General features: G+C 34.3%; 1 protein-coding gene across 1 annotated transcript in view; it reads right to left on the bottom strand.

The window, feature by feature from the left end:
- The window catches only part of LOC143143250 (uncharacterized), a 95158-nt gene that overhangs the window by 34285 nt on the left and 34178 nt on the right, over window positions 1-26695 (bottom strand). The window contains exons 3-5 of the mRNA XM_076304304.1: window positions 14283-14314; window positions 12369-12456; window positions 7408-7487 (exon numbers count right to left, since the gene is read on the bottom strand). Coding sequence (XP_076160419.1) covers window positions 7408-7487; window positions 12369-12456; window positions 14283-14314 — 200 coding nt within the window. The remainder of the gene's footprint in view (window positions 1-7407; window positions 7488-12368; window positions 12457-14282; window positions 14315-26695) is intronic.

Below are 26695 nucleotides of genomic sequence, written 5' to 3'. Positions count from 1 at the left end.
ATAACAATATTTAGTTAAGTATGTTATAAAAAATGTTTAAAATGTCCAATTGTACACCTCCTGTCTCGGAATCAGGGATGGGCACATAAATTGATATTTTGCGAAGCTGTTTGGAAGCTTAAACTCGTTATTCAGAAGTACGCAACTTTTGTTTAAACAACTTTTTTTATAGCTCTCGTCATTTTCGAAATATCGAAGGAAATGTTTTTTCTCCCCAATTTTCGGGAGGCTGATTTCACCCCCTAGATATGGATAATAGCAGATAAAAAAAATACGTGTCAAATATTTTTCAAACAACTACATTGTATATAAGTTTCATTAAAATCAGCGATTTACATTTATGCGATGTTCCTTTCAAGAGCAAAAATTTTTTAATTAATTTGTATATTTAACAGGTGACATAAGCAGAACGAGATTCGTTCCCATTGCTTCATCTAGCATGCATTATCCTACAGTTGCAGGCGAACAAGAATCTCCGGGAACTTACAGACTACGACGTGCAAGACCACCACAATATCCAATGACACCGCGCGACCAATATCCATCCAAAATGACTAGAATGACACCCTGTGGAAAATGTTTAAGAGTAAGCACTTTAATTCAGGTTAACGCTGGCTATCTCTTCGAGACGATTGTCGTTTTCACTGTATACTTTTCAACAGATGTAACAATGACAACGATGCAACAAAACTGCCAGCAAGAACTTACTCGAGTTTCGAAGATTGCGCATAATAACTGTGTTTGTAAAACACGTGTCGATCGTGAGGAGGACTGCTACTCGAACGTTCCACAAAGCTTCGTTGCTCCGAGTTATTCAGAACGGTATTGCAATAAAATTTTAACGAATCACGATCAAATTTCAAATAAATCGCGTATACTTACTTATTCTTCGAGTTTTATGAGCGCGGATCGCTTGTGTGAAAATCACAGATGTATGTAGATAAGAAGAAATAGCAAACAAGAATCTGAGAATGTTCCGCCATGTTTGAAGATGTTTAATCTTCGTAGGCCTTGTGATCGTAGGTAGGTTGACCACTGTTTGTGTAACATTGTGCTCTTCACACGAGCCCAAAGACCCCGAAGTGATCGTAGAAGTACTTTGTAAACATTCTGATCGTCTGTTTTTCAGTCAAAGCCACATTATGCTTGCGTATACGAACGAGCATATGTCCTTGCCTTTGTTGCTTGCCGACATTCAGGGTCGCAACTTCTTCGAGACGTGAAATTCGCTATTATACGAGACACAAACACGTTCTGAATTTATCTACTATATATCTCGCAAACGATTTCTGTACATTGTACGAAATGTACAACGATTGTACAGATCTGTCGCGATTATACATTTTTAAAGCGAAACCGAGACACAAATTTCCAAAAGTCCTTTTCGTTTCCAACAGTAATCTCTCCTGCTTTTGTGAGAAACATTATACATAAATATTAGAAAAAATAAAAACTTCTCGTCTGTATTTATAATATATTTATGGCCAATTTGACAAAATACAAATAATCCTACTATTCGATAGAGTTTAAAATAAAACCGGTTGAATGAAATGTCGTGTAAATAACACTATTTTAAAAAGTGACTGGAAACACTTGCAATTTGCATTTCTTTTTCCACAAAACTGTGAAAGCTATCAAATCTGCAACTATAAATTCTTGCTGAGAAGAAACTGTGCGATCAGTTATTAAAAGGAAGTACAATTACGGAAGTAGAAATTTGCTTGAAGTAAAACTCGTTCGAGTTATATTTATATCGAATAAAGGAATGTGAAACAGAATAGAATAGCTGAGAAATGGTTGGAACAATTGCGAAAAGGGATCAAGACGAGAAGATTCTTCTCTAATTCGACAAGACCTACTTCTTTTATTTTTAATTCCTTTCCTAATTGCTCTTTACATTTTTTTTTTTTTTTTCATATTTTTTAAATATTGCCCTTCTACTAGAATTGTTCTTTAATTATAAGGTCGCTTCTTTCTAACACTACTCCCAGCACACGTAGCTTGTACATTCGATACACGTGGAGAAAGGTAAGAAGAATACGTGATGACAAATTAACGTAATGAAGCGATCCCACGGGTGGTCCCGAGCGTGAGACCCGTTTCTCGTCAACTTGACAATGCTACCAAGTTAGAGAAAACAAAGAGGGGACGAAGAGAAATTTGAAGACGAGTTGTAATAACGTTGCTCGAGTCCATGGTCCGAATTAACGGCATCGAAAATGACGCAACGTACTCGCGTCCTTGTATCATGAATACGAGAGAGCATAAAGCATCCTTTACCACCCACAACCGCTTCTCAAACCTTTCCCCTCGGTCTTCGTGACAACGCTGTCACGTTAGGCATTTCGTCCCTTACATAGTGAACATGATACACATCAAAATATTTGAGATAAATTTACCATAACTACAAATGCAAACGTCAGAATGATTCTTTCCAAAAAATTTCATTAGAATCCGAAAATGTAATTTACTCAATTTGCATGAAAGTGAATAAATGTAAATCGGCGTGTATTTTTAGCTGGCAACGAGATTGATAAAGGAACAAAGGGTATTGAAAAACTTCACAGAATGTGATTGATTTACTCGAGACTGGAATATTCCAATTTTATTAAAGAATAAGATATTAGAGAGAAAGAATTATTTTTTATTGTATTGCTACATTATATTATATTTTTTATTAAAGAAACAAACAATAAAACTAACGAAAGTTAGTATTTCTTTGGTGCAATAATATTGTCCCATTAAATGGCTGAAATATCACAATGCGTGGTGCATCGAATACGATAAAAAAGAATGACATGAAACTGCTAAATTTATATAATAAAAACCGTGATATTAAAAATATAATTTATCAAATATAACGAATTCTTAACTAACAACAATAAACTATCAATGAGCGGTAGAAATAACAGTGAAATATAACGCAGAATAAAATTTGTAAAAATTTAATCGTACAAGGATATCTACTCGTAAAGCCTCCAGCTTGCAAAAAATTGAAAATTGACACGGACGTTAAGAGACGTAAGTAACGTTCGTTTGTGGTAAGAATTGTAATAACAAGATCGCGTCATCACTCTTAACCACAATTTTTTCACCGAATTTAATATAATTTAATTTTAATTTAAAACCTTCGTTACCCTAATACTGTTCGAACGTTCTACTATCTGATCATTTTGTTATTCTATTATTTGAACGGTCGTGTGTCTCTATTCCAATAATGAAGATTCCACTATATTTTTTAACTAAACTTGTTTCGTACTATGAAATGAGTTACCGAAAGCTCGATTCCCTTTCGTGTGTTCGCATACTCTCGCAATATCTACGGAGTATTTCCTTGTATTCGTAGAATATATGAGCATTGTCTCGCTATACAAGACAGAGAACATGTGGAAACTTATGTTCGATGTCTCAGCGAATAAAGACGTCGTTGCTGAAGCGTCAACACCCACGTCCCTTGTCGCGCGACGCGTACATTGTACTGGATTTGCCTCGAGTCCTCAAGGAACACGATTCGAATGCATTTAGGGAACCTGAGTCCGCGTATTGTCAACATGATAGTGAATATCGTGCAACTTGATCTCGGTTAGGTATATCTTGTTACAGTGACTTATATAGCTTTAGGTCAAGTTTGAACACACTCTAAAACTAACAATAATTTTAAATCTAAAGCGTAATTCTCAATAAGGATAGTCTCTTAATTCACGAAAATCGATTCATAAAGTATAACATCCCTCAATGAAACGAGATGTATTTTCAGATATTATCAAGGATATATCGCTTCATCGAGATATTATTTTCTATTATGTGATCTTCGTAAGGCTCTTTCTCTAACACACGGCGTACAACACGCATTCTTACCTCCTCTTCTTGTTTTTTTCTTCTGTTTTGTAATGATGTGTCTTCGACACACATATCTGGGAAACGACTGAGCGCATCTGCGTGTCTGAACTTTTCTCCCGCGCGGTGCTCAACTTGAAAATCAAACTGTTCCAACGATAGCGCCCACCTTGCGATCATTGATGATAGATCTTTCTTTACAGGCGTCTTTTGAAATGCTCGACGATCTGTAACTAATTTAAATCTAACACCTAACAAATAAACTCTAAATTTTTTACCTCCCTTAATTATTGCTAAAATCTTTAATTCGTACGAATGGTACTTTCGCTCGACATCTCACGTTTTACGACTCGTACAGTACACCGGATGGAAATACTTTTGCAATGGCAAAAATGGAAGCACTGGCTCCTTAGATAACAGACACTTTAACTCCGAAAACGATTTTCTTTCGGCTGTATCAGAAACGATTACCGAGTTTAATAAAATTGATAATGGTCTAGTTATTTTTTCATAATTTTGGATAAATTTCCAGAAGTAGTCTGTCAGCCCTGAACAACTCTGTACATGTTTTTTTACATGTCGGTTCTGGAAATCCCTGTACTGCTTTTATCTTTGCCGATGATGGGCGAATACTTCGGTACTACTACTACTGCTATATTCGCTATCTTCGTTAGTACTGGGCTGCTATATTCGCAATCTTCGTCACTATTGGGCTGATATATTCGCAATCTTCGTTACTATAATATTAGGCTGCTATATTCGCTATCTTCGTTACCACTGAGCTGCTATATTCGCAATCTTCGTTACTATTGGGCTGCTATATTCGCAATCTTCGTTACTATTAGGCTGCTATATTCGCTATCTTCGTTACCACTGAGCTGCTATATTCGCAATCTTCGTTACTATTGGGCTGCTATATTCGCAATCTTCGTTACTATTAGGCTGCTATATTCGCTATCTTCGTTACTACTGGGCTGCTATATTCGCAATCTTCGTCACTATTGGGCTGCTATATTCGCAATCTTCGTCACTATTGGGCTGTTATATTCGTAATCTTCGTTATTACTGGGCTGCTGTATTCGCAATCTTCGTTACTACTGGGCTGCTATATTCGCTATCTTCGTTACTTTATTATCACTATTTTCGTTACTCATTATTTCAAAAAGAATCGTGTTTCATTTTCACAAAAAAAAAAAAAAAACGATATGATTTTCCGAACAACCCAATAAAATAAAAGAATTAACATTATATATTTGCCTGTGTTTCAAAAAGCACACGTAAGAACGTGCGTTTAGAAAATTTCATAACCACGCCACTTTCTCTCAGTTTGTCGTGGAAACGAACTGTGACAACTTGACAGGGAAGTAGATGTTTGATCACTGTTATCTGTCTTCAGCTCACTCGGTGCTGAATGCGTCCACGATGAGAGGGAGAAACAATGGAAGCAAGTGAGATACAGTTGACACGGTTTGAGCAACCTCGGGAACTGGTGAGGTTAACTTTGTGACAACCTAATACGTCTAGCAGAGAGTACTGTATTACAGGGAGTTGGTAAATTGGGGAGTCTAAGGAATGTGAGACTGATTGGTTACGGTAGTACATTCCTATTATCTCTCACAGACATTTTAGGTATTGGTCGATTATGTCACCGCCACAAAAGGGATTAGGTAACGAAGAGAGGGCATCAACGTGACAAAGTTCAGGGAGATAGAGCAAAGCGAACGATAAGACGAACTTCATTAGTCTATGCCCGATGTACACTATATATCTAATAATATGATATCAATATTTTACTTTTTAGAATATATTCAAAGAAACATTACTATCAATTTGGTAGTGTATTAGTAATTTGGTTTTGTTACGAAAGAAAATCGTTTCGAACATCTCCTTTAACCAAGTATTTAGACAACTCTACACATTATATTTATAACCTCTTTTAAAATTAGTGTTCCAAACCAGAAACGAACAAATTTTTATACTCCTGAGAGCCTCTTATTTCTTTTTATGCTCGACTACTTACGGTCCAGAGTAGAAGTTTGTCGGTGAATTAATATTCAGTAATAAACAGTTAATCACCAGAAACTATCTGTTTCTATGGTAAACATAATATAAACAAAAAGTGATTTTAACGCAATAGAAGAACGCTGTGGGGCCCATATTTGTATCGATTCTTTCACGTTATTATTCTTGCAATATGTTATAACATATTTAAAAAAAAACAGTCCACGTAGCGCGTTTCTCACAATTTAGATCAGTGGATCAAAAATATTAGTAAAATATCGGTCATCGAAGCGAATGTTTTGCTCGTGAATTTAAAATACAACTGTATCGAAAAGTTAAACAAGTGAGCTCCGTCTCCTGTACGGGATGGCGTATGGCCAGCAAACAAAACGATTAGCTCAACGTCACCTACGTCGCATTCTGTGTTGATCGATCGACGATTACCCTGGGGTCGGAATGGAAGAACAGTAAATGTGAAATACGATTGGCATCGAGTTAGATAGGTGGTTAACACAGCCCGTACAAGAGTTTCGTGTTGTGTTCTACACGCGTGTCTGCGTGTGGTTTGAATGACCGAGACGCCCACGCTAGACAAGCAACTAGATGATCTTTTCAATGCGCGGTTTGATGTCTAAGCGCCATGGCGCTACCTGCTACATCTCGAAGTATACAATTTCAGGGACGTGTCTCTACTGCTTCTACCGTTTCACTTGCTACTATACTAAAATGGTAGTTACTTTCGTTCTACGTGGAGCTGACGATGAACGATGGATTTCTTAACAAATACGATAAATAATGGATATTCTCTAACATAATTTTGAATATTGGGTAACTCTTCAATTAGTGAGAAATATTTTATTCGAATCGTTAGTCGATCCAAATAATGTAATAGCTAATAGAGCGATTACTTGTTTGAAGTTTCATCGTACAAAGTATAACTGAAAATAATTTATGTCCACGTTGCAACAAAACCTTTTTTAATACTGTAACTTCATTATAGACAGCAATTTCTTGGCAATGCATGTATCACAGTTTTCGTTCAATATTTGCAAAAAATTATATAGAAACTATGATATAAACAAAAAATTTCATTTCATGTTATTTTTTATGTATAAAAAGGCAAAAATGGTAAATAAATTTCTTGCGCGTGCATATAAAGAAAATATTACAACAATGATATAAACAAAAAAGTGCATTTCACGTTATTTTTTATATATAAAAAGGTAAGAATGGTAAATAAATTTCTTGCGCGTGCATATAAACGCGCAATATTGTGTAATATCGATACATAATAAATATAAAACGCAACATACGACTGTAAATATTACGCATGGAAGAAGCAGCAACTTATTGTCCGTTTTGATAAATTCTTAAATAAACTTTGCAAAACGTTATACGTAAATTTATGAATTCGAAACAAGTTTTAATACAAAATAGTTACGATAGTATAATTTTTAAATTCGCTTGATCAATTCAGCTAAAAATATTTTGTTGAAACGATTGACTTTAGTAATCAGATTAATGAAGGAATTTAAAAACTAAAAAATTTGAAGATGAAACGTTACTTACTTTTCCACCAAATTCATGGAAGGAACTTCCCGCCCGGGCACCATGATCTTCTTGTATTGTACTCCATAACTTGTGAATTCCTGCAACAAAATGGTACTGAGAATAAGTAATTGCATATTTTTTATTTCGTAAAAAATACGGAATGCACTTTGAATTTAATGAGAATTGATCGGAGTACTTGCTGAAGATTATATCGTTAAAAACCGTCCACTCAACTACTATCAAAGTAAATACAACTTCACTTACAAATGTAAAATGTAATAAATACATTATTTTTATGATCTTGATTCTCGATAGATTAGTTATCTGTTAATTTAACATAAGGAATTAGAATCGAACAATCCTTAAACGTTATAGAACGCAACAATTAGTTGAAGTTTAAAAAAAAGAGATATTCAAAATTAATAATACGAATCGTATGATAAATATGAGTCATTTTTTGCGAAATCGAAGGTGAAAGAACGTGAAATTTTCATTTATCTATACGAACTAAAAGAGTGTTTGATATGTCGGCAAAAATATCTTCTTACAGCCAAAAGTCGAGAGATTTAAAAATGTTGAACCAATTCTATATAATCTTTATTCCTAGTTATTTCTTGAATTAGACACCAATAAATTAATCAAATATTATTTACCCAATCACCGAACTCTACCATATTCTATCCTATCTGGATCGAATATTGTTCAATACCTCGTAGTTCCTACTCAACAGTGGCAATATAAATTTTTTCAATGCTAATAAGAGATCGGTTTCAACCTATTTTCGTAGAATGATAGATTAATTAAAAAAATTAATTAAAAATCATGAAAAGCAATAAATTAAAGAGATCAATAACGATGTACACATTCGAGAAAAGATATTTCTAATTACACTAGAAATTATTTATCAAATAAAAAGTAATGCACTGATTATCGATAAGAATTTTCCTCTTTGGACGATAATTCTTCGATAAAATAATCATGGAGAAAGTTCCAGGATAAATGTATCGAAATTTGATGTCAAGCAAACAATCCAAACGTTGCTCAATTTTTCAGCCACAAAATATACTTTTCTATAACATTTTATAGCGATTTCGATCATTTTCCCATCATGATGGAAAATGAAAATAATCGTACCCTTGTGATTGCTTAGGACGTATAAATGAACTTACGTTGTTAACGAAACACGACTGAGAAGAATGCCTACGATTATTTTAAACGAATACTAAAATGTAAATGTAACCAAATCGATTATTAAATCGAGATACTTCTAAACGAAACAAATCTTTCAGAAAGATACTAAAAATGTTCTCTTTCTAAGACACATCGCTCACACGTCCAGAAATTAGGGATTCCACTGAAAGCATCATTATGTATAATGCGCTCTAATTAGATACAGGCGACAGAAGATCACTGCATTAATTACTGATGATCGGCGGCACCATTGATGCTCAAAGACGTTTTAATGTTGTTAAAATATTTTGCCTAGTATACCCCGATCCTTCTCGCGTGTCGAATGATCTACCAGAAAAAGAACAACAACCGTGAAACAATCAAGTACAATCGACCCTAAGACTTATTAATATAATTAATCGATTCCAGGTTGTGACAGACCTAATTCAGGGAATGGACACAGTTCCTCTAGATATCGAAGTTTCTCTAGAATCGCCGGCAGTCAACCATTCTCAAAATCTAATAATATGTTCATTAGTCTCGCGGTCCCTCTACCCACGTTACAAATTAGTCAGACCCATTTGACCGCTTTTAAATACCGAATAAAGTCGGAACTGACCCAAATTTAATATTAGGTTTTCAGTGGAAGAACAAGAGGTAATACGAAAAAGGTGAAAAAAAGGTAAGAAGCAGGCAGGAGTGAAAAAGAAAGAGGGACGATAGAGAAACGGAGATAAGCGAAGACCGAGCAAAACTAAACCTAGGCAAACACGCTCTTGGATATCTGTCCAATCAAGGAATGCAGCTAATGGCAACTTACAAAGGGAAACGAAAAAGCAACGATCCCTCATTTTCAATTACTGAAACATAAAACAATGTATGCCAGCGCATGTAATATAACACATTTACAGATATGTAAAATAATATTACAAAGAGTAAATTATTCAGAATTTTCAATTTTGCGAGCTAAATTCGCAAGATACTTTACCAGTGTTACTTGCAACACCGAAAACACTTGATTATTTTTCTAAACGGTTAATTCTTCCAGAAACTAATTATGTAAGTATATACAATCGATCAATTGATACGTTTACAAGCATTGGGTATTTCTGTGTTCAACAAATATCGTTTGTATGATTACACTGAAAACTTTTCTGAAACTGGAAGACGTAGGGGTATCACAAGTATAACAATGCTTATTCGGAAACAAAAGGAGAATATTTATTGCTATATCGATAAAACTTTCAACACATTCAAGTGGCATTGATTCTTACAAACACGGTCTGTGAACGCGTTTATAGAGCATTCCTATCGGCAAGTGAAAAAAATATGATCTGTGAGAAATTTTGTGGAAGAAAAGTACAAACATACATAATTTTAGATTTTAAACCGTGTTTATTTATTAAAAAAATGGTTGAATGAACGAAGAATAAAGATCAACTATAATAAATGCAACCACATTACTTTCATTCTCCGTAAAGCAAATACTCCAAAAATAACCCTTCGTAATAACAAAATTCTACAAACAAAAATAGTTAAATACCTAAGATTTCACCTTTGTTCAAAATTAACATAAGTACAAGACATATAAAAAAAATAAACCAAATCAGAACCACGAAGAAAGACACATGGTTGACAAGTTGGCAATCTAAATTAAATATCGAAAACAAACTGCTGATCTATAAAGTCATAATTAAATCTATATCGACATATGGCATCGAATTACGAGGTACAGTAGCAAAAAGTCATATAACCAAAATGGAGACTATAAAATCAATAATACTAAGAATGGTAACAGATGCACCTTGATATATCAAAAACAAAGAGTTACGAAAAGATGTAAAAATTTCTTCCGTCGAAAAGGAAATTTAATTCCACGCAGGCAGATACAAAACAAGGTCAATAAACCATACAAATTCATTGGTTAAAACTCTATATACCTCCGGGACAACCATAAGACTAAAGAAGAAGCATCCCCAGGACTTGCTGACACAATCTCAGATATGAACGAAATTTCTGTAAACGTGCTAATTCAAAACGATTAACATCCCCTTGTCGTCTACACAATAGAAACGTTTTGCCGAATATCCACAGGATAAATTGCAAGAGTCACAAGGAGTTGGGAAAAAAAAAACGTCGGGTATGTTATACAAATAGAATTTAACTTATACAAATATTGGAAAAAATTTTTCTGAAATTAGCAAATTTTGTTTAAATTAAGTGGACAATGACTTAACGGTTGGAAAAGCAAAATTATGCACGCTGTAATAAAGATCAATAACCACAAATCACATGTGCGTACAAGAGTCGTCACTTGCCTAGAGCTGAGCCCCGAGACTTGCCCGGAAGCCTCGGGAGTGCCCATGCGTGCAAAATGATCTCTGTTCTAGAGTTTCATTACACTAGGCAGCACGTGTTACTTCTCTAAACGACACATACAGTGGCGAGCATATAAATAGGAACATTCTACATCCATAACTCAAATGATGTTGTATTGTTAAAAAAAGCAGACGATCGGAAGAAACGATTTTCCTTAATAATCGTTTGTCTGTTAATTGTGCGTTGGTATTGGTAGAGTGACAAGGTCGTGGTTAATATTTCTTAAAAGTCTGAACTTATTAATAAGTAGCTGATTTTGTGCAAGCATTTAAATAGGGACACCAGTTTTTTTTGTTTTGTACTTTAAAAGTAAGTTTCAATAAATATGCTAAATTTACATGAAATACGTATAAAATATTTGCCATTTTATTATTTATTCTGTACACGTTTACTAAAAGGAATTGTAGCACATGGGTATATCCGTTAAAAATTTTACGAAAATATACGTGTACTATAAAATTGATTAAAAATAAAAGTTGTATCTTACATAAAAGAAGTTACATAGTTATATCGGTCCAAAAAAAAAACCTAACCGCCCTATTACAGATGTATGATCGCCGCTATTGGAGAAGGAATCCTTTCCTAAGTGCACATGATACGCGATGACAGTGCATCTCTAGCAGTGCGCTCAAGTGCATTTTTTTTTGACTGAGTGTACATACCCACACAACACATATTATGATTTATATCGAGAAAAACTTTACGCTATGTTACTAGTTACGGCTAGGTACCATAATATAATATATTGGTACTTTTTCGTAGATGTCATTAGAACAATTTGTGCACAATTTAACAAAAGAAAATGTACCATGGCCTGCTTCGTTAGTCTATGCGATTATATTAATAACTAAACCAAATAATGTTAAAAATTATAATCACACAAAAGTGATATGCGATACAAATGTGCAGCATTTATTTATTTTATTTGATATTTTTAATTATTCGTCTAAATTTTTCACGAAAAATTAGCCTTTTTCCTGAGTAACTCATCCATGGTCTCCCTTTCTGTATGAAGTTCAATTCTGTTTGTCAATTCATCGAGAAGCTTCAGAGGTTAAATTTGACTTGCTTATTTTAGGATTTGCTCCAATTAGTCTAGTTATGAACTACTCATCCGTTTCTAATGATAGTTTCTTTTAAACACGCTTATATTTCATATCTTAATTATTTATAAAAAAAAATGCCCATTAAAACGAAATATTCTACAAATTGTCATCGTATACATTTCTATATATACTCCCCCCCCCCCCCCATATCATTAAAATCCCTGAAGCACGATTGTTGGATTTTCTTACGAGCCCCTAATTTTTTCGAGAGAGAAATTTGCACTACTTTCGAATCGTTCAAACAACAGAAAATTATCTCCCGTAATTCCCTCGAGAAAGTGTTAGAATGTACATAAATCTACATTTCATAAATGTTTACTTTACCTTTTCGTCATAGTAACGACCTGTGTTTGTGAGGTCGACGATATACTTGACATGCGGAAACGCTTGCACCAGCATCGACGTTGTAAATCTGTAACAGCGAACATGGCCCAATTAGTATAGTGCTGATTCACATTATACAGTATAGTGCTGATACACCGAACATTGAATTTCAATCTGTCGATCGTTCACAAACGACGATACACTATACACATCATTAAACGTAAATCGTGACGTTCTTCTTAGGCAGAGCATTGAAAAATATCTCGACAGTGGGTTTATGCATAGACTCTGTAAATTGTAACGATATCTTCGAAAGAGCAGCTATACACTGTATTATGGCATCTATGAAGAATTAGAAATGTAATGTAATTAAGTTTCACCTCGTAAAAATCTCATTTGTATCGCTCTCGATATGTGTGTATGCACACTCGGTTAAAAAATACCTACCTGCACTGTTAAAGTAAGTGCCAAACGAATTGATCTGTCACTGTGTTTGTGATCTGTCATTCTCTTCGAAACAGAACTTCCTCTATTATGGAATCGCCAAGATTTCGATTGCCTTTAGACATGTTTTTATAAAAACGTAGTACAACCTTCGTCGACTGCCAATGAAATCTATTCGTCTGTCTCTTTCACTTTCTTAGTTACTTTCTCATTCTCACTTAGCCCAGACAAACCTCTATTCTTGTACGTTCAACGATCGATATCGATATTCGATAACGTGAAGTTACGTTAGTTAACGCTCAGTGCAAGACCGAAATTCAACTATAACCTTTTCTACGAAATGAGTCTACATTTCATTAAACTTATTCTTAATTATTTGCAGTTGAAAATCAAAAATATCTCTCTCGAAACAGCTCTCGTTACATTGATTACTGTACGTGTACAAATTAATTTTTTTACTTTTAAATGGAAATAATTACACTTTATGGAATTTATTTTCACCGTTCACTTGCGAATAAATGTGTGTATGCATTGAAAACTTCTGTTTTGTCGACGACAAAACGATCTAGTCTTCCGTTGTCACGTAACTTGCATAAAAAATATTTTTTATACCATAAAAAGTAAAGGAGACACTTAAGTGACAACGTTTACGAACCATCATGTATATATATATTCATTATTTGTAAAAATCGTAAAAAAAAATTTACAAATCTCAAGGAGAATTAAATTTCACATGAAAAAGTTAAATAAACCTTGATTCTGTATTTTCTAATAAAGAACAAATTTAACGAACTCTGCAATTCGTTGCATACTTAATCCGCAGTTTTTTCGTCGGAAAGTATCGTAACGTACTTATTTGTCTCTGTGAGTTTTTATTGGACAACTATGAAGATGTATGCGTGTAACAAGCTCTCCGCAATTATGCTTTCAAATTTGTTCGCACTTCCTGGCGCGTTTCTTTAATATCGACTTGCACAGTTTCATAGACGGGCACCCGCATAACCAGCGTTCACCTAATTCGTGTAACGTAGCGATCTAACAGAAGAATTTAAAGAGGCCCTCTCAATGTTCCATCATTCTTAGATTATTGTATTCGTACCACAAACAGACATATTTTTCTATTAAAATAAAATAAAGACAATTTTTGTACGTATAAAACACTTAAATGTAGAATAAGAAATAATTACCACCATAAGATGACTTCATTCGAATCGTGTTACTGGTACATCTTACGTATTTGTTAAATGATAACCTTAAGGTTAATAGTTTTATTGAAAATTAAAATAAATCGTTCAAATTATTGAAAAACATATACATCACGAAGTTAATAAACGTTAAGTTAACAACATATATATCGTTAAAAAAATATAAACTTTATCGCTTGATACTAAAATATCAATTATAATAGAAAGTGTTAACAAGAATACTAAGAATAAAAGTAAAAGTGAAGGATCATACTGATCTACTCACCGTTTGTCCGGCTCCAAATTGTTGCACACAATCTGCAAAAGAAGAAAGAAAAACATTAATCACCCAATGAAACGATATATTAAATAATTAATAACTCTTAACAGTGTTGTGAGCATTAATCTCTAAATGTTAGGTACCTAATAGTGATCTTTTAATCTGGAGCATTAAAAGGAATGTTTTTCTACGAAATTTCTTTCAAAGACAGTTGTTAATAATAATGATTTTTTCAAACGTGTTCCTTTATTTATACATATTTACACTTAAAATCACAAAAAAAGAAACTAAAGAAAATGTTATCGACTTCGTTTGAACGCCTAAGATAAAAGGTCATTTTGAAAGAGACGTTAATAATCGTGTTTGGATAACTGTATCGTTAACCGAAATTTACTACCGATTTAATGACCTCTATCCATGACTGGATATGACAACACACGAGTCATCCCCGACTTCCTAGTGATTAAGAGCGTGAGCACAAACCAGTCAAATAAGAACTCGTAAAGCATTCACGAAATACATTTACGTATTCGGTGATCGATTGACTAAAATCATGTATCGGACAATGATAGGCGAAGACAGCGTTAATCGGAAGAGCAACGAACACATTTGGAGCGATGACAGTGCAGTATATAATACTAAGAAACATCGTATTGTTGAGCGATATCTTATTAATCTTATTATACCACGAACGTGTAGGTGCACTGTGTATCCGATTCTTTTCGAATATTTATAATTGTTTATACGTTTATCATTTTTGTAAGCTTGAAATTTTAATAGAATTCCAACAGAACTTCCTTACAAATCGTAATTATAATATCAATTTCATGCCCGATTTCGCAAACAATATTATTATCATCGTTACTATTACTATTAGTAACAGAAACATTAGTAATATTATCGTTGTTCTTTTTATAATTATAATAATTATTATACGCCTTTATGGTGTAAAAAAAAAATGATTTGCATAGGAGATTGCTTTTAAACCAATCCTGGAAGTTAACGTTGTTCTCGTTCGTCTGAAAATGTATCAAGTGCCATGGTAAACGGTAAATGAAAGTGACGATAAATGTCGATAAAAATGTAGTAAAATAAATCGACCGTTTGTTATTGGTATTTATTGTAGAAACGTGGAATTCGATTCGTGACTCTCGACAAATGAAATGCCGGACAGACTCGTGTAAAATCGATAATGTGAAAGGTTCCAATGATTTCGCAGAAATAAGTGAAAAAGTATATACAACGTTGGCATTTATTTCGCATAGTTTAGACAGCGCAGACCTCAAAACGTGTAAATTGAAAACTTTCGTTCGCTCGGTTGTAGCATCGCACTCGCTATGGGTGGGCTAATGGTAATTACGGGTTTAGACTCTGCGATCCGATTGACTGGGCGGAGAGATCGTATCTACAGATGAGTGCGGAATGAGTATCGGTCGCATTAATAACGGGCTCGTGGTATAGCTTTCGTATCCAACCATAATAATCCGACGTTGACTAGGCGTGGACCTTTTTCGTACCCTAATGGTAGCGCTTTTGTAGTTGCTTCGCATCGACCATAGGAAAAACGTAATCCCATCGTATTCGTGATTGACAAGCGTGACTATGTACTGTCCATCAAATCTAGCGCGTGTAACATTTATTTACTTTGTATCGATGAGCATGCGGATCAGTGTTAAAGCAAGTAACGGAATCGTCTAAGTACTGTACACAAGTTTGTCGTTTTAACAGTACATGTTAATAATTTTAACGATTTTGGTTCGGATAACTCAAATATATATCATCTCCATCACTGTTTACATTTATTTAGTGCTCGTCGACGATACGATCGACTAATCGACAAAAGCAGCCAATTCGACAGTCCGAAATACGAGCAACAAAATACGATACACTCACGGGATCAAATTTTATCCAATAGTGATCATTCAATTTTTATAATTTTCATTATATCCTCGTGAGATTATTATTCGTGGATGAAAAAAATTTTTCGTACGAAAATCAGTCCAAATCGAAATTTAACAGAATATCTTCACAGCAGCAAAACAGAAGATATTTTTACGAATTTTTTATTCTTTTCACATGCACAGTTGTTTTTTAACGCACAAGAATTTATGAGATTTTTATAAAAAAAAATATATATATACCCATCTATTAAAATTTGAAATAAGTCTGAGTAATTTTTCATGAATTATACTAGTTAATTGCTCACAAAACGAGTTTACTGTTTGAGCCAACAGTTTTCGAACACGCGAAGAATATGAATCAGTGATCGATGATAGATTGCATTGTATTTTTACCATTTTCATTTTTTCACGCTGTTTGCAATTGCACATTGTAATATAAAATTCAGATATTTATTCATTTCGATAATCAACGGACATAAATGTAAGTTATTGTAATATTAGAAAAGAATAGAGTAGATATGATCGATCCCACGAGCCACAGGTTCTACAGGCAAGTATTCTTTTATTAACCAGTTAAGCGGTTAATAAAAGAAACTCTTGATATATAAAAAAAAAAAGAATCACGACGCAGTCATTTCTGAGCGGTCATCGTTAACGAGCCAACAAAATTTCATCTCGATCGGTGAAATACAACTAGGAACCTTCCTTCGTGAGATTGTAAGAACCGAAAAATTACAAATAATTTTATAGAGAAATTTATTTTCGTTTATAAAAAATTGGCTGTAAACGTTCAAACTTCAACGTTGTCGCATCAAGTTAATGCTTCGTGTAAACGAAAGCTTATGATAAAACGAATACAAATATTCTTGTAGAACATGTACGATAACTTTGTTAGAAAATATTTTCTGAAATTTCATGAAAATTCTGTTTTCATGTATTTCTGCAAAACCTGGAAAAATTTGCATTTAAAATTACATTTTAAATTCAAACGGATCAATAATTCCCTAAGTTCCTCTACGACTGTGGTAAGTACAGACTGATGTATCAATACCATTGCAAAAATAATAAATTTCCTTCTATGACACGGAAAACTATTTGAGGAAAAAATTGTTTTATATTGATGTTTTTCTCAAGTGAGACTACAAATTGGTTGTGTGTATTGTTCAAACTGCCATCGAAACGAATTCAAAAATGTATAACCACGTAACGACTTCGAGTGACGTTAAGTATGAAAATCGTCGGATCGGGTTCATTTCGTACTACAGTAGAAACCTTTAACCGAGGATCAATCGAGAATTTATTCTCGTGACTGATTTAACTCGAACAGGTTACTCGACGAGAACAATGAATAGTGTAGAAGAAGGCTAACAAGTGTTTATATCCCCACTCAGTTTACAGTCTATTAACTCCCCCACGATCGCACGCAGTATCGATATTAGCCGCTGTCGATCTTCTTCATCGTCTTCAGCTAATAAGGACAATACGCACGATGCTGGTGAAGCTAGCAGACTGTAAAAGGGAGTCGGAATGTAAACACTCGTTAACCTTTTTTTCGTGGACGGGCAATAAATATATTGCTGCGAAAAGAAGGCACAAGTTGTTTACATCTCTTGCTATCGCAAGCGACAATCTTCGTTGGCCAAAGACGGCGACGAAAATCATTGGCGTAGCCTTTTAATTAATTGTTGGCTATCAAGAAACAGAACGATTTCATTCATATTTAAATTCTGTCACTAGTATTTGAATAGGTCACTAGTATTTAATACCGTCGATAAGTTGCTCGTAATGGAAAACTGAATAGAATTTAATATGCGCGATGACCATTAATATTTTGAAAATTATTTACAACGAAAAGAACTACTTTGTATTTATTAAAATACAATAGTAGAGAACTCCGCTTATACCCATTTCTATCTAGATCGATTCTATTTTACTGGGTTGTTCGGAAAGTCATTTCGTTTTTTTTTTTTTTTTCTTATTAAATTATATATTCTCCATTTTGGAAAACGAAATGACTTTCCGAACAATCTAATACTTTCTTATATTACAAATCATAAACGTTATGTTTGTTTCATTATATACGTTACGTTTGTAGCATTATATTATATTTAAGTGGTGTGATTGTATTTTATTGTGCGTGCGCATGTGCCGCATGTACATATATATGTATAAATAAAAAAACTTTATAAATATATTTAATATTCACTTTTTTTTTTCATATATATAATATGCCCATGTATAAAACACGCTTTGCGTTTAACCGGCCATTCATTTATCCACTCAAGATCTAGTCCTGCAGAGACAATAATGGTGACTTTACGTTAGTTTATTTTTTATTCATAAATATTTCGACCTGTTTGGTTTTAGTTCTTCTACGGCAGAACAAACATTTAAGTTATTCTAAAACAAAAAAGAAACGAGTTTCAAAAATATATTGTAGAATATTACATAATTTCGTACCAAATGGCAATTCTAAGTATGCATAAAAAATGTTAATATATAATACTCGGATAAATACTAACAAATAGTTACGAATCGTTAAACTTAAATTAACGTTTCATATTTGATAACTATATACAATTGAGTCGGACAATTAATGAAAAGTAAGTTAATACAAAGAATAAAAAAAAAATACCTCTGGACAAGTTAAAATTGATTATTTAAAAACGATGAAATGCCCCCCAGTAGTTTGCTTTAGATTTTGCACATTCATAGATCATTTCCTATTCTCATTGTAAATTTTCCTCCAAGTCTAAAAATCGAGGTAAATAGAAACGGGAACAGACGTGTGAGTAGCTTCCCGTGAAAATCAAAATAAATTAATAACTTTTGAACTCGCCAGGTGACACTTAGCCCCGCTTACGTGACACTAATCTCCTGCTCAGACCCCTATAAACTTGAGAGAAAATTTACGCCGATGATGGCTGACAATCACGGTTACAGGATGCAGCACGTAGGTAACTGCCACCACAATTGTACATGTATTTACGATAATCGAAGAGAAAAATGTTTCGAACAAAAATTAGCTTTCAATTGACTAGAGATCGTAATATTAAACGTTCGGAACAAATTTGTTTTCGATCGAAAATTCAAGATCACCTTTACACAAAAATGAACATAAATTGTGCCGTATTGCAATAACTTCGTGCGTTCAATTACAATTGTATCACGATTATTTCTATATGCAAACGTGAAATGCCATCCAAATAATTTCCCACGAGATTGACTCCACATGTTATGAAGAAAATGTCATTTCTGGAACACAGTATAGCGAATCGTTGAACTCGTCTTGTGTCTTTAAAACAAGGCGAGGTGATCTTGACCTTTTGTCGAAAAACAATTTGTCCTAAATTTTTAATATTGCAATTTGTAAGCAATCGAAAGCTAACTTTTGTTCGGAACACATTCAATTACTCGAAAAGTCGAAAAGACAGTTACATATCACTCTCTGTATCTACGAATGTGTAAAATTTAAAGCAAATTCATTTTGAAGGAAAAATTTTTTCGTTCTTTAATAAGTTCTTTAAGATCCCACAAAGTGAAGCACGTGGTCGAAGTGGTTAAATAGAATCACATAAGTATCTTAAGAATTTCTAAGTTTAATATTTATAATTTCCAAATAAATCCTTACAAGTTCAACGATCACGAAAATATACACTGAACTTCTTTTCGAATTGAAATTTGTACGAAATTACGTAACGATCCGCGTCGTTGAAACTAGTTTCCATTATACTCGAGAACAATACAAATTTTTATCGCGCGGAATGACATCTGAAACAGAAACGTTCGTGAATACAAAATTAATCGTGTATTTAGATAGATGGACCACCTTCCTTCAGTAATATGCCAGTGAAATTGGAACTGAAATACTGCGTGTGAAATATCCAACTCTACATTTCCAGCTTATTTTATTCAAAATAGCGTGGTCGTTATCGTATTATAAACGGAAGAAAAAATGAAATTGTTCCGAAAGAAACGTTTTAGTGACAACTAAAGACTGTAAGGAAATTGAGAGAAAAGAGAAACAGGATAGAGAGAGAGAGAGAGAGAGAGAGAAAAGCAGAGAAAGAAGCAATGAACGCTGCCCACCTGCAAAATTTACTAACCCTGCCCCCACGACGGGGCAGTTTATTTTTCGCACGGTACAGTCCTCCTTCCTGCGGATGAAAGCAAGATCGGTCTCTCTACTGATTCCGCCATTCAATTTCACGATCCTTAGTCTAATATACGACCGCGTCTAAATCAGGATTATCGACCGACGAGCTGTGCCACCATTGTGAGCTTTCACGGTGATCCGCGCGTGTGCTCGCGTGCAGGCAGTCTTTTCGTGAGTGCTTCTTCCCACCACTGTATCTTTCTATTCGCTTCCCTAACTTTCTTTTCGTTGCGAGGGTAAAATATCGTGGACGCATTAGTAGCTATATTGTTTGTCCATATAATAATTAACATTTAACTGTACGGCTATAGGCGTTGGATGATCGTTACGAGCGAGGCAAAAAAACTGCATTCATATTTTATATTGGAAATAAAAATGATCGTAGATTACATACGTGATCTTTACCTTTAATATTGCAGTAACTCGATGCAACGTACTAAAATCAATTGTTAACCAATTTTTCGGAGAATAAGTATCGACTAATCGTACAAAATTATAAAAGGTCCGAGAAATGAAAGATAGTGAAACGGTTGATATGTTTTTCCTTCTACTGTTACTCTTAACGTATGTATTTGTTTTTGAAAGTCGTTTACCGAATTCAAGTATGAAAACTGTCTGGTCTTTATCGTAATGGGTCATGGTTTCGGTTATGTTAAGATTGATGTGCATTGTTGAAAATTAAAATTTTTATATTTGTCATTTTTCCTTCGTATGGATATTGTCGAAAGATTGGCAATGTTTTCTCAGTGAAAATGAATCCAAGCGTGAATTGTTTCGAAGTATTTTTAGTATTGTCGAAGATTTTACAGATAAATCTGCCGTTAAAAAATTTGAAACACGGTTCGATCTTTGTAGATATTAAGTATTTTTCTGCGCATATATTTATTTCCTTGAAAACTTTACTCTTTTATATTTAAGTACGATATAAAGTAAAAATTACATTTCGTACATAGTGTTTAGAAAAACATGAAATGCATACGAACTTATCTTTCTGGAGAATTTTTCTGTCTCTTCTGACAGAAGATCATCAATTATCTAGTCGATTTGACTTCGATACTATTTTGTACACAAGTGATAACCTTTTGTTATTAAGCACTAGTTTATACTGACAAATTATCACTTCTTCGAAGAAATTGATAGAGAGAAATCATTAAGAATTCACGCAAATCGTAGAAAAATGAAATATTTGAATTGGTAATAATGTAAATTTATAAGAAAAGAGTGAGGTAATTATTGTATTAGAAGAAAAGAATTTTTTCGTAACATCACGAGTCATTTTCATTGAGAGCACCTCATTAATCTATTTTATTTACAATACTCCTTACAAACGTATAATAAAAAATACAAAAATTTTAACTTTCATTAGCATTAAATTATCGTTCTCGATTCCCGACTGATGTTTGGAAATGATTCAAATCTAACTCGCTGTTGATCTATCTCGTTCACTCTGAGTGTGTATTTTGTTCATTTTCCTCGCCCTATCGCACAAACAGGCCTTGGTCGTAGCCCGAGATAAGTAAGGTGAGTCTATATAAAAAAACTGATAGCTTCCCCGAATGTATGTAAACGATTGAAATCGATTCAGTTACATACAAGCGGGGAACACTGAATTTGTACATACAAGACAATTTCAAAGGAAGAATCGCCATTTTTGATAGTATTTCAACAGAGATTTAGAATAGGTAAAAAAAGGCCACAAATTTGGAAAAGAGTTTACTGTATACAACGATAACACCATTCGTCGAGTTTCTAAAAATTATAATTTTATTATATATTCTATAAACATTCTATAAAAGATCTAATCTATTTATTGTATATTCAATTCTGTCACTGGGACCAGAGAAACCCAGCTTCATCGCGCGATTAGATAATTCGAGTAACGTACCACACGGATGCTTATATTTTCCACATATAGTACATCGTCATCTTTTTACGAAAATTAGCAGAAACATTGTTCACAGTGTGTACTTTCAATATACATTCAAAACCTTCGTATTAAACGTTACGTGTCGTCCGAAAAAATGTCCAAACGAGACAAATTATTTTAATCTTGAAATTGAGACAGAGATAAATTTCGATAACCCGAATCCAGTAACACGAATATTTAGCAAGAGTTACTATTCTAGTAACTGCCTAGTAATTGACGAGACAATTGCTCAATTGATTTTATTTAATTCTATAAGCTGTAAATATACATTATGAAACAGCACGATATGGAAAAACCTTGTAAAACGCATAAAATCACGATCCATCGGAAACGAGTTAAGTAAGCTGCAAGTGATACGAGTAACTCGAGATACCTACTTGTAAATTCCCGTTAAAAATTGAATTTTTCATACCAGAAATTCTCATAAGAAATCAGTGTATCTCGTTTACGTAAATTTCAACAAACGGGAGTTTGTTCCCTCAACTACGAGGGAGTTATTTTTAAATGCAGAGCCGTAATGAACGAACAAATTCGATCGGGCACGAATGCAGCAAAGACCCGTTGGGAAAGAGAAATACTGGCGCGCGACGTAGGCGTGAACCAACGGTAGGTATCGATGGTATTTATTAGGAATATTTATGAGGGGTGCGTTTTCGTGCTTTCGCGGCGAGTAGGCCATAATGCTGCGAAGGTCCTCGCCCTGTCATCCGAAGCCGATGGCGCTATTTCGACGGGACTGCCGTGAGAAATTTCACGTGAACAATAATGAGAGGCGTCCACGAATTTAACCGCGAAGATATTCACGTCACGATACCTTCTCCTTTCGCAAAGGAATACCTCCAAATCTATAGAGCGCGAGCAATGCACGATTGTAATTATCAACGAAGACGACCCAACGGAAAGTTTTTGGAATCGACGAAGAAAGTGCGCCTACGCGATAAACAAAAAGGGTATACTATGAGAGTATAGTATATTAGACTTTTTAATATCTTGGCTATAGTGTTTTACTGATCTTATATTTTTATCGATGTCGTTCGTTGTAATAAAGTATCGATCGAAGAGACTTCACGGTAGAGATTGAAAGTAAAGAAAGGAACAGACTTTATTATATTTGCTCGATATTGGGGAAAAGATTGTCGAAAGAGAAGTTTTATTTGTCATTGAAGATAGAAGGATTATTGTCTTCGTGACATCAGTCGCAATTTTTGTCACCGTTGTAAGACAAAAGACGGGAAGGAAGTTTGATGCATATTCGTTGAGAACGATCAAATCTGTTATAAACCAGGACCGTATACTGAATAAGAAAACGAATAACCTGTACATTATTTATTTCTAAATAATAGAAACTATATTTCTCACTGTCAAATTGGCTATTATCTTCGTTCTGTATTAAGAAATGTAAGTTGCTTTAAAGACCGGTCATTTGACTGGTCATTGTAGGAATAGGTAAAATGAAATGTCGGTAGGTTTAGTGTTAACTGTTATTGCAACGATAGCGTGAATTTTTTGTTTATTTTTTCCGCCTCGTCTCGTTGAATAGAAAATAGATATATTTTTCTTCATAATTGCTCTTTAATGATCCTCGATGACCTTAAATTACAAGTCACTGTATTTGTTTTACAAACTTTTATCAATAGGTAAATAACAAAATATATTATCTTGTATTTAAAAATATTAATAATCTTTAAATGTTCTTGTTTCTTCGCTTGAAACCAAAGAAACGTCCTTAGACTGTGTCCTTGTAAAATTGAACAATTTTTGTCTTGAATGCTACTTTTTCATCTAGATCACCTGTTCTAAGTACCCCACTTTGTATATATATACAGAACGTCCGTAGTTAAAGAATGAAGAGAAAATCATTTTTGACTAACTAATGGTCCCGTATCGTATCTTCATTTTTATTCGCGAGACCAACTAAGAGTAACAGTATAGTCCCAAAACATAAAAAATATTGATGTACACTATCGAAGATCGTTCAACCTTTCGAAGATAGAAATTCTGGAGATATTGGCAGAAGTTCACATACCCATAATTCGACGGACACAACAGCTTTGTGTAGTACAACAACTAGGTGTGACAATACCTTGTACAATTCTTCGGTTAACAAAATAAATAAATCTGAATCATCCAAGTGTTGATCAAACTTCCTCGAACTCTTCTCGAAGCAGTAGTCTACATGTAGACGGATACGGAACCAAGTCACAGTCAGGATTTGATACTCGTCCAGAAAGAACTGTTTCAAACAGTTACATAAAAGTAGTTCTCGACGAAACAGTTACAAAGAACCATTATACGGAGTAAGTGTTATAAGGAATCGAAAAAAAGGAAACATATCGATTCCAGTTACAGCTCCATATCGGTTCTACAACAATTTTCTAACGGTTATATTCGATTCTACGATGGTTCAGTATCGATTCCTCTTAAAGAACGAAATTGTTAAATAGTACTCGTATGGTCTTTGATCTTCGCATGTTTTATAAACGAATGAAGGATTACGTGTGAGAATTCTCGGCGTACAATGTACATTTTTTATGTTCAAGAATCCATACATTTGGATTCCTCGGTGTACATTTTTCAAGTTCAAGGAATCGATACTGAAACCGTTAGAGAATCGATATACAGACTGTTCGACAACAAATGTCTGAAACTTAAGCTAGAGATAAACAGAAAGAAGGTAGCTTCTTTCTATTCGCGCGAATTGTTTCAATAACCATAGTTTTCTTTGTTGAAAGTTTAGTTACTATCGAACACGCTTGTAAAAAAATTATTCACAATTATACGTTCTTCCTCGTCCCGTATATACACTCTACAATAATATATAATAACTCTGCCGTTTATTATATATTAAATATTTGAATCTAACCAGAATTTAATATCAAACTTGTTCGGTTTATCGAGCATTTGGGCATCTACCGAGTGAATATTCATCTCGCTTTTGTTGAAATTGATTCTCCATCGATGGTAATACATGGTTCATCGAAACGATCTTGCGATCACGATTTTTTTCTCGACGTTTCCGAGAAACTCGCCAAAAATTGTTATCGACCGAAATTAGTGTTTTGTCGCTCGATTGACAAAAAAGTGGTAGGTTAAAAATGTCGAGAACACTTTTCCTTCGATAAGAAATTAAAATCATCACTTTCGTGTGAAATAATACGAAGAATAAAAATGACGAAACGATCGAAATCGACGCTTTACGTTCGAGTTATTAATTGCCGAATATACGTGCAAAAGGTGTCAGAAATTCGGGACTTACGCTACCTGGCGGCGCGCGGACGTCGCGTCGGTTGTATCACGGTGAGGTCGGTGACCGACGGTGCCTTAACCATCTAAAAGGACCATACCTCGTGGGTGACGCAATAATTGTTACAAAGACGGTTTTTGTATTTAGGTCTTCGGTAGAATTTTACCAAAAAAGTACAGCAATATCGCGCGATGTGGTAAGTTGGCCTCCGGGAGATAAGGGTGTATTTCTAAATGGCTACGGATACTGGCGGTCATTGCCCTCGCCGTGACACAGCTGACGTCCGCGCGTCGCCATTGGTGTAAATCCCTTACGGCCGACACCTTGCACGCGTATTTTCAGTAATTAATAACTAGGTCGCAAAGCCTCGAATTCGTCGTTTTTGAGTCTCGTCTTATTTTCACGTGTAGAGTTACGGTCTAAAGTTTCAAATACCTGTTGCCCAACACCCTCCGTAACTGTTACACGAAAAATACATATGTTAACCCTTTGAACTCGAGAGGAGACCCTCGGTCACCGCACAATTCGGTGTACTTCTTCCAATTCGGGAAAATTTCGTTACTTGAAATTGAAATTAGGTATTACACTCTTTTAAGATGTAAACATATGTACGTCGAGTATCGAAACAAAAATGTTCCATTGCGTATTCATTTTTCCGATTTGAAAGATCTCATCGAGGCGCCAGTTTCGAGTAGCAAAAACGCTTCGAGTGCAAAGGGTTAATAGAGCCGTGTCGAAATTGTTGCAGAACCGATACAACAACCGATATCAGATCCGTAACCGGGATCGATACGTTAATTGCTTTCGTTTCTAGATAGTGTTCATTTTAACGGTTCCCACGATTTTTGTTTTCTCGAAGTATCCAAGAAACTCACCAAAGAATTGTTGTCGATGGAAATTAGTCTTTTGTCGCTCGATTGACAAAAAGTGGAACGTTGAAAATTTCGAGAACACTTTTCCTTCTATAAATAATTAAGGTCATCTTCAGTTTTCTTAAATAGCAACGTATAATCTTTTCTATCCGGTATTTTGATATTATAGATTTCTTTGGTAATCTGCTCGGCGAATTATTCTTAATTGTACCGAAGTTGCTTGGCAACGAGGAAGTCAAAATTAACTAGTACTTGATCAATATTTCTTTGATCATAGTTTGATACAATTTGAGCACTTTGGTGTTCAATAATAATACGA

Source organism: Ptiloglossa arizonensis, chromosome 2 (assembly GCF_051014685.1).
Source record: "Ptiloglossa arizonensis isolate GNS036 chromosome 2, iyPtiAriz1_principal, whole genome shotgun sequence".
NCBI lineage: Eukaryota > Metazoa > Arthropoda > Insecta > Hymenoptera > Colletidae > Ptiloglossa > Ptiloglossa arizonensis.
The sequence above is the reverse complement of the archived record's forward strand: the minus strand, read 5'-3'. Positions and strand labels throughout refer to the sequence as shown.